This window comes from Amblyraja radiata, chromosome 2, assembly GCF_010909765.2.
Source record: "Amblyraja radiata isolate CabotCenter1 chromosome 2, sAmbRad1.1.pri, whole genome shotgun sequence".
Lineage (NCBI taxonomy): Eukaryota > Metazoa > Chordata > Chondrichthyes > Rajiformes > Rajidae > Amblyraja > Amblyraja radiata.
Genome location: NC_045957.1, coordinates 91979066 through 91996529, shown reverse-complemented (window position 1 = coordinate 91996529; position 17464 = coordinate 91979066). Strand labels below are relative to the sequence as shown.

At 42.4% G+C, this 17464-nt stretch overlaps 1 protein-coding gene across 1 annotated transcript in view; it reads left to right on the top strand.

Annotated features, from left to right (window-relative positions):
- cntnap2 (contactin associated protein 2) overlaps positions 1–17464 on the top strand; it is a 1677584-nt gene that overhangs the window by 1315334 nt on the left and 344786 nt on the right. The window contains exon 14 of the mRNA XM_033050359.1: positions 9944–10100. Coding sequence (XP_032906250.1) covers positions 9944–10100 — 157 coding nt within the window. The remainder of the gene's footprint in view (positions 1–9943; positions 10101–17464) is intronic.

Here is a 17464-nt window from a genome sequence, read left to right as displayed (position 1 = left end):
GAGTACCACTGGGAAAGAAAAGCCCCATGTAGAACATTATGGCCCAGAAAGTCCTTCCAGCAGTGTCCTGCAATAGCAACATTGGAAACACAAGCTACTGGATAAAAGTGCATGTACACCAGGTCCAGGACCTGGCTTGACATTAGTGCAACTGATGGAAATAGCTCCCTTTGGTTCCTTGCAGAGACGATCAGTAAAGGACAGAAAAAGACAAAATAATCCAAGGGTCATGTCAAGAGTGTTTACTTGTTGTGAGTACTGGATATGAACCGGAAAAATTATTTTTAAATTTGCTGCAGCTTCACGGGCACACGAGATGCAACAACAAAAACAACATCAACAAATATACCTAAATCATCAATTATTCTTCCAAAATAATATTCATATTATTTTTTCCATGACGGTGTAAAATCCAAGGTACCTGAAGATAGTAGTGCATAGTCTGCGGTTGGGAATTGGCTAGGGTTGTGCAGTGTGGTTCAAGAACCTGGTGATTGATGGAAAGAAGCTGTTCTTGAACCCAGAAGTCACAGCTCTCAGGCTACAATACTTCTTATTGATGGTTGCAGCAAGGCCAGGCTAGGGCGATGTGGCTCTTTGATGATACTGGCTGGCTTCTTGATGCAACACCTCTTGCTGATCTCTTCTATGGTGACAAGGTCAGTACCCATGATGGGCCAGGTGCTGTCCATCACTTTTTGCATCCTCCTTTATCCTGGAGCATTCAGTTTTATGAACCCTGCCACACCAAGTGTGCTGTCCACTTGTTGATGTTGAATGGAGTATTCGCTGGCATGCCGAAAATCCTCAAACATCTAAGGAAATAGAAGCTCTGGTGAGCGTTCTTTGTGATTGCATCAATGTGCTGGGCCCAGCGCAGATCATCAGAAATGTGTCAAGGAACATGAACCTGCTGTCTCCTTCCAGCACCCTCCCTCCAGTGAAAACCGGTGCATGGTCCCTCAGCTTTCACTTCCTGAAGTCAACAATGAGCTCCTTTGTTTTGGTAACACTAAGAGCAAGGTTGCTGTTCTGCCACCACTCAACCACATTATCGATTTCCTTCCTGTACTCTGACTCATTATTGCACATTATTCATTCAATTACAGTGATGTTGGCATTGGAGCCAAATGGTTGCATTGGCATTTGGCTTCACAGTCATGGGTATAGGAGGTAGAGCGGAGGACTGAGCACTATATCCTACACTGAGAATTCTCACAGATCAGATGTTGACAATTTATCTTCCAAAATGCCGTCAACTACAGAAAGGAGCCGTATCACTGTTGATATTTCATCCTTTCAAAAGCATTCTTGAAACCTAATCTTTAACATCAATTTGGATAAAGCTGCCAAAAATCCTCATGAAATTTAACATCTCTGTTCAACTCAATGACAGATCCCTTTCACAAAGGACCTTGAGATGGCTTCAATTGTTAAGATACTATGTTACTAAAAGATTCAAAGTGTAAGTAAAATGTGTATGTATCTAACAGTGAACAAGTGTAAAGTACTGCAAATAATAATGTAACTGACACAAGGGAATGAAGGTCTGGTATGTCAAAACATCACTGTGGAAGGCATATTGAAACCAGCCTTGAACCGGATTTATCGTACTTCGATGAATACATTTGCTGTCGGGTTAGATGTAAAATGCTTCATGTGCATTCATCGTAGATTTGTTGTGAATTACGACATGCTGTAAAATGTAGAGACAATGAAGACATTAAATAGATTTAATGACAAAGGATTAATGATCAACAAATAAACAGGAACCAATCTTTGGTCGTTAAATTCAATGACAAAGAAATAGTGATAAGCTGTATATGTTTTTTAAGGTTAAAAACAAAGAGTAGGGTTGGGCTGCCTAGGGGGATAGTTCAAAACTGCATCTCTGGACTGGAGAGATGAGTGTTTAATAAGCTGTCGATGGAACTGAAAGACAGGCTACAACAGTGGGCTAGAGGAAATCAGTGGAGGTGGATTCTGCAAGGGAATGAAAAAGAGTCCAAAGTAACATTGAATAGAAAGGAATTTCAGTAAAAGATTCTTCAAGGGGTTTATTGTCACGCCAGTTCCATACATGGTTCAAACCTGTGTGAAAATCTAATGCTGGAGGATTCTGTACAGTAAATTTAACATTAAATTATAAAGTAAACATTAAATTATAGACAAAGTCCAGCTCAGGTGAGTTTCAGGGCTTGTAGATAAAAATGCTGGAGAAACTCTGCGGGTGAGGCAGCATTTATGGAGTGAAGGAATAGGTGACATTTCGGGTCGTGACCCTTCTTCAGACTGATATGCAGGTGGTGGGGGCAGGAAGAAGAAAGGAAGAGGCAGAGACAGTGGGCTGTGGGAGAGCTGGGAATGGGAGGGAAAAGAGGGAGAAAGCAAGGACTACCTGAAATTGGAGAAGTCAATGTTCATACCGCTGGGATGTACAGATGGCTGGTTGGTTCAGCAGTCTGATTGCTTGGCGGAAAAAGCTGTTTGAGTGTCTGGTGTTATGGGAGCTGATGCTCTGGAACCTTCTGCTGAGGGCAGCAGGCAGAATAGACCATGGTCCGGGTGGCTGGTATCTTTGACGAACCTCTGCGCTTTTTCCAACGCACTGCCTGGAGTAGATGTCCTGGAGGGAAGGCAGCTCGCAACCGGTGATGTGCTGGGCTGTCCACACCACTCTCTGCAGGGCCCTTTGGGCGTGGCTGGTGCAGCTGCCCTGCTAGCTGGAGATACAGACTGTCAGGATGCTCTCCACAGTGCCTCTGTAGAAATCCCTGAGGACCTGGGGGTTCAGGCTGAATGTCTTCAGTCGCCTGAGGTTGTAGAGGCGCTGTTGCGCCTTTTTTGTCATAGTGGAAATGTGGGTGGTCCAGGTCAGGTCCTCTGTTATGTGGACAACGAGAAACTTGAACCTCTCCACTGCTACACCGTTGATGTTGATGGAGGGGTGCCCCCCCCCTTAGTCGACGATCACCTCCTTGGTCTTGTCGACGTTGAGGGAGAGGTTATTGGCCCAGCACCACCGTGTCAGGACAACTACTCCCTTTCTATAGGCCACGTTGGTGATCAGACCCACAACTGTAGTGTCGTTCGCCAACTTGACGATGGTGTTGATGTCATGTTGGGCCACACAGTCGTGGGTGTACAGGGAGTACAGGAGGGGGCTGAGGACACACCCCTGAGGTGCACCGATGTTGAGGGTGAGAGCTATGAAGGTGTGGTCTCCAATCCTCAACACCTGGGATGTGAAGTAAGGGGAGAGGGTTTCTGCAGATGGAATTGAGTTACATTAAAATGGTACCAATAGCTACTTGCACTTTAAGTGGAAATGTATGAGCTTGGTCAGTCCTCACCCAAATAAAGGTTGAAGGAGTAGGAAAAGATTGATAAGTATTAGTAAAGATGCAGTGGGTTTTTACTTGTACTCTTCACTTTACCAATCTAGTTTACCAATCTACAATTAAGTCATTTTGCTTGATGTTCCAGATAATTGCATTGTTTACTGTCTGACACATGAAAACAGCTTAAAAACACTGCTGAGTAGGTTTTCAGTGGTACACAGAGGTGGTAAATTATCAAGTGCATTGGGATGGAATAGCAGATGTTGGTTTAAACCAAAGATAGGCACTAAAAGCTGGAGTAACTCAGCGGGTTAGGCATAAGGGAAATGAGAGATATAGGCGATGATGTAGAGAGATAATGAACAAGGAATGAAAGATATGCAAAAAAGTAACAGTGATAAAGGAAATAGGCCATCGTTAGCTGTTTGTTGAGTGAAAACGAGAAGCTAGTGCGACTTGGGTGGGGGAGTGAAAGAGAGAGAGAGGGAATGCCAGGGTTACCTGAATTTAGATAAATCAATATTCATACCACTGGGCAGGAAGCTGCCCAAGCGAAATATGAGATGATGTTCCTCCAATTTGCATTTAGCCTCACTCTGACAATGGAGGAGACCTAAGACAGAAAGGTCTGTGTGAGAATGGGAAGGAGAATTAAAGTGTTTGGCAACCGGGAGATTAGGTAGGTTCAGGCGGACTGAGTGAAGGTGTTCAGCTAAACAATCACCCAGTCTACGTTTGGTCTCGACGGTGTATGAGTCCATATCTTGAACAATGGATAGAGTAGATTAGATTAGATTAGATTAGATTAGATTAGATTCAACTTTATTGTCATTGCACAAATACATGTACAGGTACAACGAAATGCAGTTTAGCATCTAATCAGAGTGCAAAGTAGTAAAATGCTGATTAAAACAATATATACAAATGAGGATATATTGATCTATGTACATAGGCATATACATATATACAGATAAAATATTGACATGTGCTATATTCTGGTGAATAGAGCTTAACTGTAAATTATATAAACTATAAATAATACTGATGAGAAGGAGGGGGGGGGGGGTCAAGTGCCGGGCCTGTGAGTTCAGCAGGGTAATGGTGTTTTGGAAGAAGCTGTTCCGCCTGCTGGTGCGAGACCTGAGGCTCCTGTACCACCTCCCTGATGGGAGGAGGGCAAACAGTCCATGGTTGGTGTGTGAGAGGTCCTTAATGATTTTGCCAGCCCGTGTCAGACACCGTGTGCGGTGAAGGACAGCCATGGCAGGGTGCGGGGCACCGATGATGTGCTGAGCGGTTTTCACCACCTGTTGCAGTGCCTTCCTGTCAGCTGTGGTGCAGCTGCTGTACCATACCATGAAGCAGGTGGTCAGGATGCTTTCTATGGTACAGCGGTAGAAGTTGGACAGGATCTGAGGGAACAGGTGGGCTTTCTTAAGCCTTCTCAGAAAGTAGAGGCGCTGCTGCGCCTTTTTAATCAGTTTGGCGGTGTTGAGGGACCAGGACAGATCCTCAGAGATGTGTACCCCGAGGAATTTGTAGTTGGAGACGCGCTCCACCTCAGTCCCGTTTATGTGGATGGGGGTATGTCTGCCACCTCTGGTCTTCCTGAAGTCAACAATGATATCCTTCGTCTTCTTAGAGTTGAGGACGAGGTTATTATTGGCACACCAGGCTGCCAGGTTCTGGTCCTCCTCCCTGTAGGCTGATTCGTTGTTGTCACTGATCAGTCCTACCACTGTGGTGTCATCGGCAAATTTTATGATGGCGTTGGAGCCATACTTAGGGACGCAGTCATGGGTGAAGAGGGAGTAGAGGAGAGGGCTGAGCACACAGCCCTGTGGCACGCCGGTGTTCAGTGTCAGAGTGGAGGAGGTGAGGTTGTTAATCCTAACAGACTGGGGTCTGTTAGTGAGGAAATCCAGTGTCCAATTGCAGAGGGAGGTGGTGATGCCTGGGCCGCTGAGTTTGGTGATCAGACTGGCGGGGATGACAGTATTAAATGCAGAGCTGATGTCGATGAATAACAACCTGATGTAGGAGTTGTTATTGTCCAGGTGGGTCAGGGCTGAGTGAAGAGCCGTAGATATGGCATCCTCTGTTGACCTGTTGGGCCGATAGAGGAGGTGAACCTCTGCCTAACCTGTATGATTCCACGTTCAAATGCACGTATCCCCTGCTGTAACAATTCCTACAATTCTTTTTGTTGGAGAGGTTTCGGTTAAGGTTATCTTTTTTGGCACAAATACCGGTTCCCTCCTGCTTTGCAAAAACCTATGAATATTGGGAAAAGATCTACAGTGAGCTACTTGTTGAAGATCAACAATGGGTCAGCTGGGTTTTTTTTAATTTGAGTCAAAAGTCTTTCAGATGTTCATGTAAAGATGGATTATTAATTTCACAGCTGCTCCCATTTTTGTGGGAGAGATATTTTCTAAGAAGTGAGGTTAAAAGAATGACAATTTTGGACCTAATTATTTCCTTCCTCTTTTACTCCACCATCTGAGTGCTTTCTTTCAGGAACATATCCCTGGGATTGACAGGGAGGAGATTTTCAAGAAGCCAGATACAGCATGGAATAGGCCCATCAAGTCCACACCGACCATCGAACACATGCTCACACTAGTTATATCTTACACACTCATGACAATTTACGGAGGCCTATTAACATAGAGACATAGAAAATAGGTGCAGGAGTAGGCCATTCGGCCCCTCGAGCCAGCACAGCCATTCAATTTGATCATGGCTGATCATCCAAAATCAGTAACCCGTTCCTGCTTTCTCCCCATATCCCTTGATTCCGTTAGCCCTAAGAGCTATATCTAACTCTTGAAAACATCCAGTCATTTGGCCTCCACTGCCTTATGTGGCAGAGAATTCCACAGATTCACCACCCAACAACCTACAAAGTTGTACATCTTTGGCATTTGAGAGGAAACCAGAGCACCTGGAGGAAACCCACACAGTCCCAGGAAAAACGTGCAAACTCCACACAGAGAGCATCTGAGGTCAGGATTGAACCTGGATCTCTGACACAGAGGCAGTAGCTTTACCAGCCACGCCACCATGCCATTCTTGTATCCATCAAGACAACCATGATTCATAACTGCAGAGTTTCCCGAAGTCCATTCGAATTGTGTGAGAAGGAAAGCTTCTATCGGTTCCAGACCTAAAATGGCACCTGCCCATGTCCCCCAAAGTTGCTGCCTGACCCACTTGGTTCCTCCAGCACTTGGTGTTGTACGCAAGCTTCTCTACTGGTCCTTTTAGCAGATTAAAATTCCTGTGCTTTCTCTATGCTGAGTAACATATTGGTATATAAAATAATTTAGTTTGATTCCTATAAATGAAAGTGTTAATACTTTGTTTAGCATGAGTAAGATGATGAATGTCAGTAACTGAGCAGCAATTTTCAGATTTCAGTTTAGACTCTTGTTTAGACTCTTACTACCCTGGTAATGCACTGAAGAGATGAATGAATGAATGAATGAATGAATACGTTTTTTGGCCAAGTATTCACATACAAGGAATTTGCCTTGGTGCTCCGCCCACGTGCCAACATGACAGTTAAGAATGTTACATAAAACATTAAACCATGTTACAATTATATGGGTCTACACTCTCTGGCTTTTGCATCAGTCTAAAGTACCCCATAATTTGTCTCATATCCTCTACACTCTGTTATGCTGCCCACCCACACTCCTGCAAAATCCTCCTCTAATGCAATCTCAATGAAGTTTTGCTGAATCAAATAGAAATGTTCACAATGACTTCCAATTTCCCAGAAATAGAGGAGAAACATACATACTTCAACTTTGTTGTTTATCTATCCTAACCATTATCACTTGCCAATGTTATCACACAAAGAAACATTGGCAAGCATTTTATTGACATCTGCAGGTTTGTTAATAAGCAACTGAGTGATGGACCAACAATCATTTGGTCACGTGTCTGCCACAGGGTAGTTGCAACATGTCCGGCACTTGCCTACTTATTTTCCTTACATATTTTTGTAATTTCAGAGCTCGTTCTATTATTTTAATTATTCTGCAAATTTTTAATCATCCACAAATATAGCCAATTTGTGTTGTCTCTGTGTGCGTATGTTACATCAATTCAACGCAGTAATCATTACGGCACCAATCCTTATTCAAATACACCACTCCACCCCATCTATTTTGTCTTCCCGGTATCCCCACTGCCCCACTTTATTTTGCTTTAACAAACTTCGTAACCAAGCACAATATACGTCCAGAGTCCCCACAAGCCTTGGATTCAGCCAAAAGACTTTCATGCAGAACCTGTGGAAGACTACATTGTATAATTAGACTGTATTGCATGATTTTAGTGATAATAAAGAGTATTAGAGAGTGATTACATCCATTGAGGCAGTGCGTCCATAATGATGTAACCAACGTGAGCAGAAAGGCATTTCACATTCCCATTCTCCAGATGGTTTATTGTGGTCAGCATCGTACCATGGATTTTAGTGCCCATTTTACAGAGATTAATGTTACAACCATCAGCCAGTGCTAATAACATCATTGCAGCTGGCACAGATATAACATAAGCCTTGAAACAGTGTGATACATTAAAGGCACGAAGTGCTGGAGTAACTCAGCGGGTCAGACAGCATGCCTGGAGAACATAGATAGGAAACGTTGACCTGATTCACAATAGCATTTTATGGCTGCTCTTAAGGAGAGGGGAGATATTTTGCAATATCCCTTCACATCTTCCCCCATCTAGTGCACCTTCAGTTAAATTCCTTGGGATGATCTGGTCATTCATTAATTTGCAAAATGTAGAATAATTCATTCATTTTCCTACATTTGACAAGAGTTGTCACTAATTTTTTGCTATGGATATTGGGGTGGCCCAAGAATTATAGAAGTGTGTAAAATCAAATCCTATATATCTCAACAATGTTCTACCACATATCTGAGCTTGTTCAAATGTATTCAACTGCACAATTGGGATTTGATTCTCAACGTGACCCCATGCCAACGTGCTTTATCTTATTTTTATTGCACACATCACAATATACTGGAAGAATGATTTGAAATATTGCCAATTATTAATATCTGTGCTGTGATGCCCTCTCTCCCTCTCTCCCCATCTCCACCTCTCCTCCAGTCCCCCACTCCCCCTCTCCCTCCCTCGCTCCCTTCCTCCCTCTCTCCCTCCCTCCCTCTCCCCCTATCTCCAACACTTGTTGGTTTTCAAATAGTTTCAAATGTCTAGGGAGGTTTCGGGAGAAATATTAGATAAGTTATTTTTATCGACTTAAAATTTTGATCTCATATTTAATTAGAGACTCCTTAGCTAAATGATATTACTTTGCTGTGACATAAAGTAATCTCTAAATTATAATGGCTTCTCTAAGCCTGTTAAGCCGCTCAGGAATTCTCCATGAATAGGTTAAATTATACCTCACCTGCACCTTATCTCCATCTCCCTATCTCAGTCATCTAATTCCTTCCATTCTTGTCCAACAAAATCTAGCAACGCTCGTTCAGAATTTTTCAGTTGGTTCAGCACGTCCTAACTCCTATTGAATTATTACAAATCTCCAACTGAATCCTTTCTCCACTATTTTATATAAATATATGGAAACAGGCTCTTCGGCCCAACTTGCCCACATCGGCCAACATGTCCCAGCTACACTAGTCCCACCTTCCTGCATTTGGTCCTTATCTCTCCAAACCTGTCCTATCCATGTAGGATTTTAAATTCAAGTTTTTGCTCTCAATTAATGGAAGCGGATTCAATAATCAGGTGGCACAGCGGTAGAGTTGCTGCCTTACAGCTCTTGCAGCGCCGGAGACCCCGGTTCGATCCCAATTACGGGTGCTGTCTGTTTGGAGTTTATACGTTCTCCCCGTGACCCCGTTTTCCTCCCACACTCCAAAGACGTACAGGTTTGTAGGTTAATTGGCTTGGAAAAAGTGTAAATTGTCCCTAGTGTGTGTCGGATAGCGTTAATGTGCGGGGATCGCTTGTCGATGCGGACTTTGTGGGCCGAAGGGCCTGTTTCCGCACTGTATCTCTAAACTAATCTCTAAACTAAGCCACAATCCTATAATGTGGTTTTCCAAGGAATGTATTAGAACAAAGTTGTCAAATTTCAATACTAGGTTTGAAAAGATTATTCTCATTTTATGGTATTTGCTTAACGAAAATGTTATTGGTATTTTGCCAAGCGGCCTTTAGATAGGCACGGTTATGTAGCGAATGGAGAGATATAGATCACATGTAATCAGATAAGATCAGTTTATCGACACTATGTTTGGTACGAATGTTGTGGCCCAATGGGTCTGTTCCTGTCATGGGCTGAATTTCTTGATGTTCTATGCTCTATTAGTAGAGCTCACGCATGAAACGAAGGAGTGTGCACTATTCACATTGATAGGCAGGGAATGGAGGGATATAGCCCACATGCAGGCAAATGGGATTAGTTTAACTTTGCATCATGTTTGGAACTGACATTATGGGCTGAAGGGCCTGTTCCTGTGCTGTACGTATCCATTTTCCATGTTCTAAAAGTTTCACAAGTTAACGATGAACATTTATTCAATCTCTCCCTGATGTTCTTATTGCAGATGGCAATCCATATACTTGGTGGATAGGCAGAGGTAACGAGAAGCATTATTACTGGGGCGGTTCTGGTCCTGGAATACAGAAATGTGCTTGTGGGATTGAGCGAAACTGCACCAACCCAAAGTATTATTGCAACTGCGACGCTGATGCCAAGCAGTGGTGAGTAAAAACCATTATTGCATGTTATGCCTCATTCTGTGGTGATGATGTGTCGTTATGCAGACAAAGTCTAAAGACCCCAAACTTCATGTGAACTAACACTTAATAATAATCCTTAGAGAATTGCCATCAATTCTTCCAATTTGTTTTTTTGATGAAAGGACAATAGACCCAAAAAGCTGGAGTAACTCAGCGGGTCAGACAGCACCTCTGGAGAAAAAGGAATAGGTGACGTTTCGGGTCCAGACCCAGTCTGAAGAAATTATCTATTCCTTTCTCCAGAGATGCTGTCTGACCCACTGAATTACTTCAGCTTTTTGGTTTAAACAAGCATCTGCAGTTCCTTCCTGTACATGCTGAAAGGAAGATGTACAATTCTGCACAGAATGTGGAGATTAATTGAGTCAGACCAGAACAAATTTAATTTAAGTGCTATCTTGGGTGTAATAGCATTAAGAATGTCAGATTTTGGAATTGCTTCACTCTCACAATGTAATTCATTTGGACATTAGTTCCTGTAAACTGTTAGTCACAACTCGCCAAAAATGTAAATAAATTCCAAATGATAAATGTGTTTGTGTTTGTTTTAATTTAGCGATGTAAATTTGTTTAAGGCAAGCTGGTAAATGGTTGTGAAGTGCTTGAAATATAGAGCAGTCGGTTCATGTCGAGTCTGTGCGAAATTGAGTTTTATTTCCAGGAGGGAAGAGCATTTGGTTCCAGTGTCATCATCAGTTTTTGCCCTGTAAATGTACTGCTTAGGATTCCAATTAGGCAGATAGATGCTGCTCTGTTTGATTTTGGAGAGCCTACTTCATTTGCATAGCAGGGCCAAACTCTTATTCCACTTTGGCAGCTTTCCAGGGAGGCTGGAAATCATTTTGAATACGTTTTTTGTAAAGCATGTGGTTGTATAAATAGTAATGAAATGGCATTGATTAGCCAACGGCTAGAAAATGAGGTTTCATGTCAAGATTCATTCCTTTGAATCCAAATATATATGCTTTTGGACAGGTCTGGATAAGATAGCAACCATTGCAATATAGCAATAATAACTCAGTGGCTTTGTAATTAAAGCTTGGTTATGCAGTTGGAAAAAAAAATCTATCTTTTAATCAATTAAACATCAACCATTTCTTAAAATGTCCTTCCCTCTTTTGTTATCAAAGGTTTTCTCTCATTCACATCATTACTTCTGTAGTCGACCCAGGATCTATCTTTTCATGCATATGTTGTCTTTCAGCAGCATGACCCAAAAATGCAAAATTAAAAAATATTAAATTCTACATGTGTGCCCAGTCATAGTTCACCACCTCTTTTGTGGCCCCTTTCCATTCCCTCTTTTTCACAAGACCTTGCCTGGCCTGCAGTCCTGAATGAACTAAATATTTCTTCAGTAAGGATTGAAATGACTGAAACAATTGGTCTGATACTTGCTGCAATCGTTTCAACTTATGCTTTTGCAGCTGAGATTGTGCAGTTGCCTGGTTAGAATCTGGAAGCTAAACATACTGGAGCGTTTGATCCAGGAAGAGTTCACTGAGGTCCTGCATGGTGGCCTGGATAGATCCACCTATGAAGCAACTGAAAAACAAATCTTTAACAGAAGACAGAGCCACAACTTCGAGCTTTGCCCGATGCTGTCAACTTTTTCTGAATTCCCCCTTCGCTCATCGGAAATCAGAAAGAGCCTTCAAGTGGCATAGTGGCGATTCTGGTAGAGCTGCTGCCTCACAACACCAGGTTCGATCCTGACCTTGGGTGCTGTCTGTTTGGAGTTTGCACGTTCTCCCTGTGACCGCGTGTGTTTCCTCCAGGTGCTCCGGATTCCTCCCACATTCCAAAGACGTGCGGGTTTGTAGGTTAATAGACCTCAGCAAATTGCCCCTTGTGCATAGGAAGTAGATGAGAAAGTGGAATAACATAAAACTAGGTGAACAGGTGAATTGATGGTCAGTGTGGACTCAGTGGAACGAGGGGCCTGATTCCATGCTGCATGTCGAAACTAAACTAAGCTCAGCTAAACTCTTGCATGCTTTATGAGCTCTCTGTTTCCAGCGGAAGTCAGATCTGAGCTACCCCCTAAGACTTACGGTTCTCTGAAAAAACTCTCAGCCATAGGTGACTGGACATGAAAAGGAATAAACAATTTTAAAAAGTATAAATTATTTCCCAAGTATTAGAAATTAAATCTTTTTAAACAACCATAAATAATTTAAAACATTGCAGCCACCATAAATAATTTGAAAATATAACTTATTTTCTTCACAGCTTTAAAATCTCCTCTATAATAAACAGGCCATTGATCCTGCACCAGCACAGCAAGGACAGCTGAATATTTGCAACATTTCTGTTTTTAGCTCAGACTTCCTTCTTCTGCAGTTTTTGTTGAGCTGAAGTGAATTATTTTGGTTTTCAGTCACCTTAGCTCAAGGAGCTTGCTGCACAAATACCTCAGGGCATATAAAAAGGGAACTGCAGAAGCTAGTTAAAGAAGGAAAAAAACACAGAGTGCTGGAGTAACTCAGCGAGTCAGGCAGCATCCTCGGGGAACATGGATAAGTGACATTTTGTGATGGACTCGTCTTTAATTCTGATTCTGTGGGGAGGGAAAGAAATCAGAATACAGAGTAATGTTCAGGGTCCAACATCTTCAGCTGAGACGTCACAATCTCCAAACAAGCACTAGCGCCATGGAGTTATACAGTGTAGAAACAGGCCCTTTGACCCAACTTGTGCATTGCCAACCAAGTTGCCTACTTGAGTAGGTCCCATTTGCATTGGATACTCATGTTAGAGAGACGGTGATTGGTTAAATATGAGGACAGAATGGTTCTCATATTTGTGTAAATTGTGGATTTGATGGATAGACAAATTATCTGAAAGACCTCTGCAAACTTTAGTTACACTGGTTTCATGATGTTTTCAGATATGCTTACAGTTTGCCAAATATTTCATTGGTCATAGTGCAAATAACATTCCAGAACTGGTTTTGTGAGCAGTTGTACACCCAACAGATTATTATGCACTTTCATTAGAAACCTTTTTGTTTTTAAAAGACATTCTAGAAAACAGCTTTTCAATGGAAACAAACTTTAGTTTAATTTAATTTAGAGAGACAGTACGAAAACAAGGCCTTTCGCCCACCGAGTCCATGCCGACCATCGACCATTGTTTGCACTACTTCTATGTTATGCCTTTTTCTCATCCACTCTCAACACACTTGGGACAATTCATTTTAAAGAGACCAATTAACCAACATATTCGCATGCCTTGGGTTGCGGGGGAAACACGGACCACCCGGAGAAAACCTACGCACACAGGGAGAATACTCAAACTTCTGTGGGTCAGGATCGAACCCAAGTCACTGGCGTTGTGAGGCAGCAGCACTACCACCTGCATCACTGCGACGCTCCTATATTATTTAGTCTGATATCGTGTCCTAACATTGTGTTTGACTGTCTCCAATGGCCAACACTTAACACTGCTTTTTGCTGTTAGTTTTAATTTTATTGATTTAGAAATGCTCTCAGTAATGCATAAATGACAGATGTGCACTGTGCTCATGCATTAAAATCAAATTACTAAAGCCTATTTGAGAATTTAATCTAATTTTAAATATTGCTAATTTTTCCATGCATATGTTTGTTGTTTGCTCTGATATCTTGCAGTCCTTGTGCATCACACTTGAGTAAAATCACACATTTGTGCCCTTTGATTTTTGCAAAACTCCAGACCTGTAAGAAAATTATAGGTGAATCGATTCTGCTCATGCCATGTTCTTCTTGACCTGTATTCGTATTCAGTACTGCTACACACCTATTAAAGCGTGCAATTAAATGATAATGACAAATGGAAGTTTAAAACTCATTAACATTACAAAATGTGCTTAGAAGAATATTGATGTAATAACTTTACATAGTGTAACTCTAATCCGGAAGATCAATTTAAGTACAAGTAACAAGATAACAAATAATTACATTCAATAAACCATTTATTAGAATCCTGGTAAATCATCATAGAAACATAGAAACATAGAAAATAGGTGCAGGAGGAGGCCATTCGGCCCTTTGAGCCAGCACCGCCATTCATTGTGATCATGGCTGATCGTCCCCAATCAATCACCCGTGCCTGCCTTCTCCTCATATCCCTTGATTCCACTAGACCCTAGAGCTCTATCAAACTCTCTCTTAAACCCATCCAGTGATTTAGCCTCCACTGCCCTCTGTGGCAGGGAATTCCACAAATTCACAATTCTCTGGGTGAAAACGTTTTTTTCTCACCTCAGTCTTAAATGGCCTCCCCTTTATTCTAAGACTGTGGCCCCTGGTTCTGGACTCGCCCAACATTTGGAACATTTTTCCTGCATTTAGCTTGTCCAGTCCTTTTATAATTTTATATGTTTCTATAAGAACCCCCTCATCCTTCTAAACTCCAGCGAATACAAGCCTAGTCTTTTCAATCTTTCCTCATATGACAATCCCGCCATCCCAGGGATCAATCTCGTGAACCTACGCTGCACTGCCTCAATCACAAGGATATCCTTCCTCAAATTAGGAGACAAAAACTGTACACAATACTCCAGATGTGGTCTTACCAGAGCCCTATACAACTGCAGAAGAACCTCTTTACTCCTATACTGAAATCCTCTTGTTATGAAGGCCAACATTCCATTAGCTTTCTTCACAAGCTGTACCTGCACGCCAACTTTCAGTGACCGGTGTACAAGGCCGCCCAGGTCTCGCTGTACCTCCCCCTTACCTAACCCCATTGAGATAATAATCTGTCCCCTTGTTTTTGCCGCCATTTATCAATATTATACTGCATCTGCCACGCATTTGCCCACTCACTCAACCTGTCCAGGTCACCCTGCAACCTCCTAACATCCTCTTCACAGTTCACACTGCCACCCAGCTTTGTGTCATCCGCAAACTTGCTAGTGTTGCTCCTAATTCCCTCTTCCAGATCATTAATATATATGGTAAACAGTTGCGGCCCCAACACCGAGCCTTGCGACACTTCACTCGCCACTGCCTGCCATTCTGAAAAGGACCCGTTCACTCCTACTCTTTGCTTCCTGTCTGCCAACCAATTTTCTATCCATGTCAACACCCTACCCCCAATACCATGTGCTCTAATTTTAGTCACCAGTCTCCCGTGCGGGACCTTATCACAGGCTTTTTGAAAGTCTAGATACACTACATCCACTGGCACCCCTTCATCCATTTTACACATCCTCAAAAAATTCCAGAAGATTAGTCAAGCATGATTTCCCTTTCATAAATCCATGTTGACCTGGACTAATCCTTTTACTGCTATCCAAATGCCCCATTATTACCTCTAATTGACTCCAGCATCTTTCCCACCACCGAAGTCAGGCTAACTGGTCTGTAATTCCCCGTTTTCTCTCTCGCTCTATTCTTGAAAAGTGGGATAACATTAGCTATCCTCCAATCCACAGGAACTGATCCTGAATCTACTGAACATTGGAAAATGATCACCAATGCATCCACTATTTCTAAAACCACCTCCCTGAGGACCCTGGGATGCAGACCATCAGGCCCCGGGGATTTATCATCCTTCAGTCCCATTAGCCTACCCAATACTATTTCTCGCCTAATGAAAACTTATTTCAGTTCCTCTACCCCCTTAAATCTTCATCCTCCAATACTTCTGGAAGATTGTTTGTGTCTTCCTTAGTGAAGACGGATCTGAAGTACCTGTTCAAGTCTTCTGCCACTTCCTGGTTCCCCATAGTAATTTCACCCGTGTCTGCCTTCAAGGGACCCACATTTGACTTTGCTATTCTTTTTTCCTTAACATACCTAAAGAAGCTTTTACTGTCCTTCTTAATATTCCTGGCCAGCTTCCCCTCGTACTTCATCTTTTCAGCACGTATTGCCCATTTTGTTTCCTTCTGTTGTCCTATGAAAGTTTCCCAATCCTCTGGCTTCCGGCTACTCTTTGCTGTGTTATACATCTTTTCTTTGAGTTTTATTCTATCCCTAACTTCTCTTGTCAGCCACAGTTGCCTCCTACTCCCCTTAGAATCTTTCTTCCTTTTTGTAATGAAATGATCCTGCGTCTTTTGGAATGAAATAATCCTGCTTCCCATCAAATGATTTTGTATGGGCGGCACGGTGGCCCACAGGTAGAGTTGTTGCCTTGACAATCCAGATTACGGGTGCTGTCTGTCTGGAGTTTGTATGTTGTCCCCTTGACCTTCGTGTGTTTTCTGCGTGTGCTCCAGTTTCCTCCCACACTCTAAAGATGTACAGGTTTGTCAGCTAATGGGCTTGGTAAAACTTGTAAATTGTCCCTTGTCTATGTAGGATAGTGTTAGTGTTCGGGGATCGCAGTTCAGTGCCGAAGTACCTGTTTCGCACCATAGCTCTAAACTAAATGGTGGAACATGCTTGGAAATTTATTTTTGAGTACATTTTGACGTTGGCTAGGTATTAGGAAATGTTTTAATAATGTCGGGGTATAAATTGCCTAATGGCGGATACATCACTTAATGGACAACTGTGATTGTCATACCAGGGGTGTTCTAGGTTGGATTGTAGTTAGCTGGCGCTGGAGAGGGTCCAGAGGAGGTTTACAAGAATGATCACTGGGACTACGTGGGTCGTTTGACAGCTTTGGGCCTCTACTTGCTGCAGTTTAGAAGGATGAGAGGGCCCCTCAATGAAACTTACCAAATAGTGAAAGGCCTGGATAGAATGGATGTGGAGGATGTTTCCACTAGTGGGAGAGTCTAGGACCAGAGGTCATAGCCTCAGTATTAAAGGACGTTCCTTTAGGAAGGAGATGAGGAATAATTACGTTAGTCAGAGGGTGGTGAATCTGTTGATGGATATTTTTAAGGCAGAGATAGATAGATTCTTGATTGGTACATGTGTCAGGGGTTATGGCAAGAAGGCAGGTGAATTGGGTTAAGAGGGAAAGATAGATCAGCAATTATTGAATGGTGGAGTAGACATGATGTGCTAAATGGCCTAATTCTGCTCCTGTCACTTTTGAACCTCTGCACTCAGTCATTGCACTGAAGAGTTCTACAATTGATCTTAAAGGCCAGTATTTTGCAATAGCTGTCAGCATTCATCTTAGTACATCAGGAAATGGGTTTTGATAGATGTGTGGTGAAGTTGCTTGTCAGCATACTCCAATTGTAGTTTTACCAATGTCCTCCATAAGTGAAGCATAAACTGTTCAGGAATAAAGAATAACATTCTTAAAGCTTTCCTAATCAGTTGCTGTGCCTACATGCTACCTGTTTGCAAATCGTGCATGAGGAAACACATCTCTCTGCGCTGCAGTGCTCTGCAATCTCTCACCAGATAAATAACATACTTCATATTCAT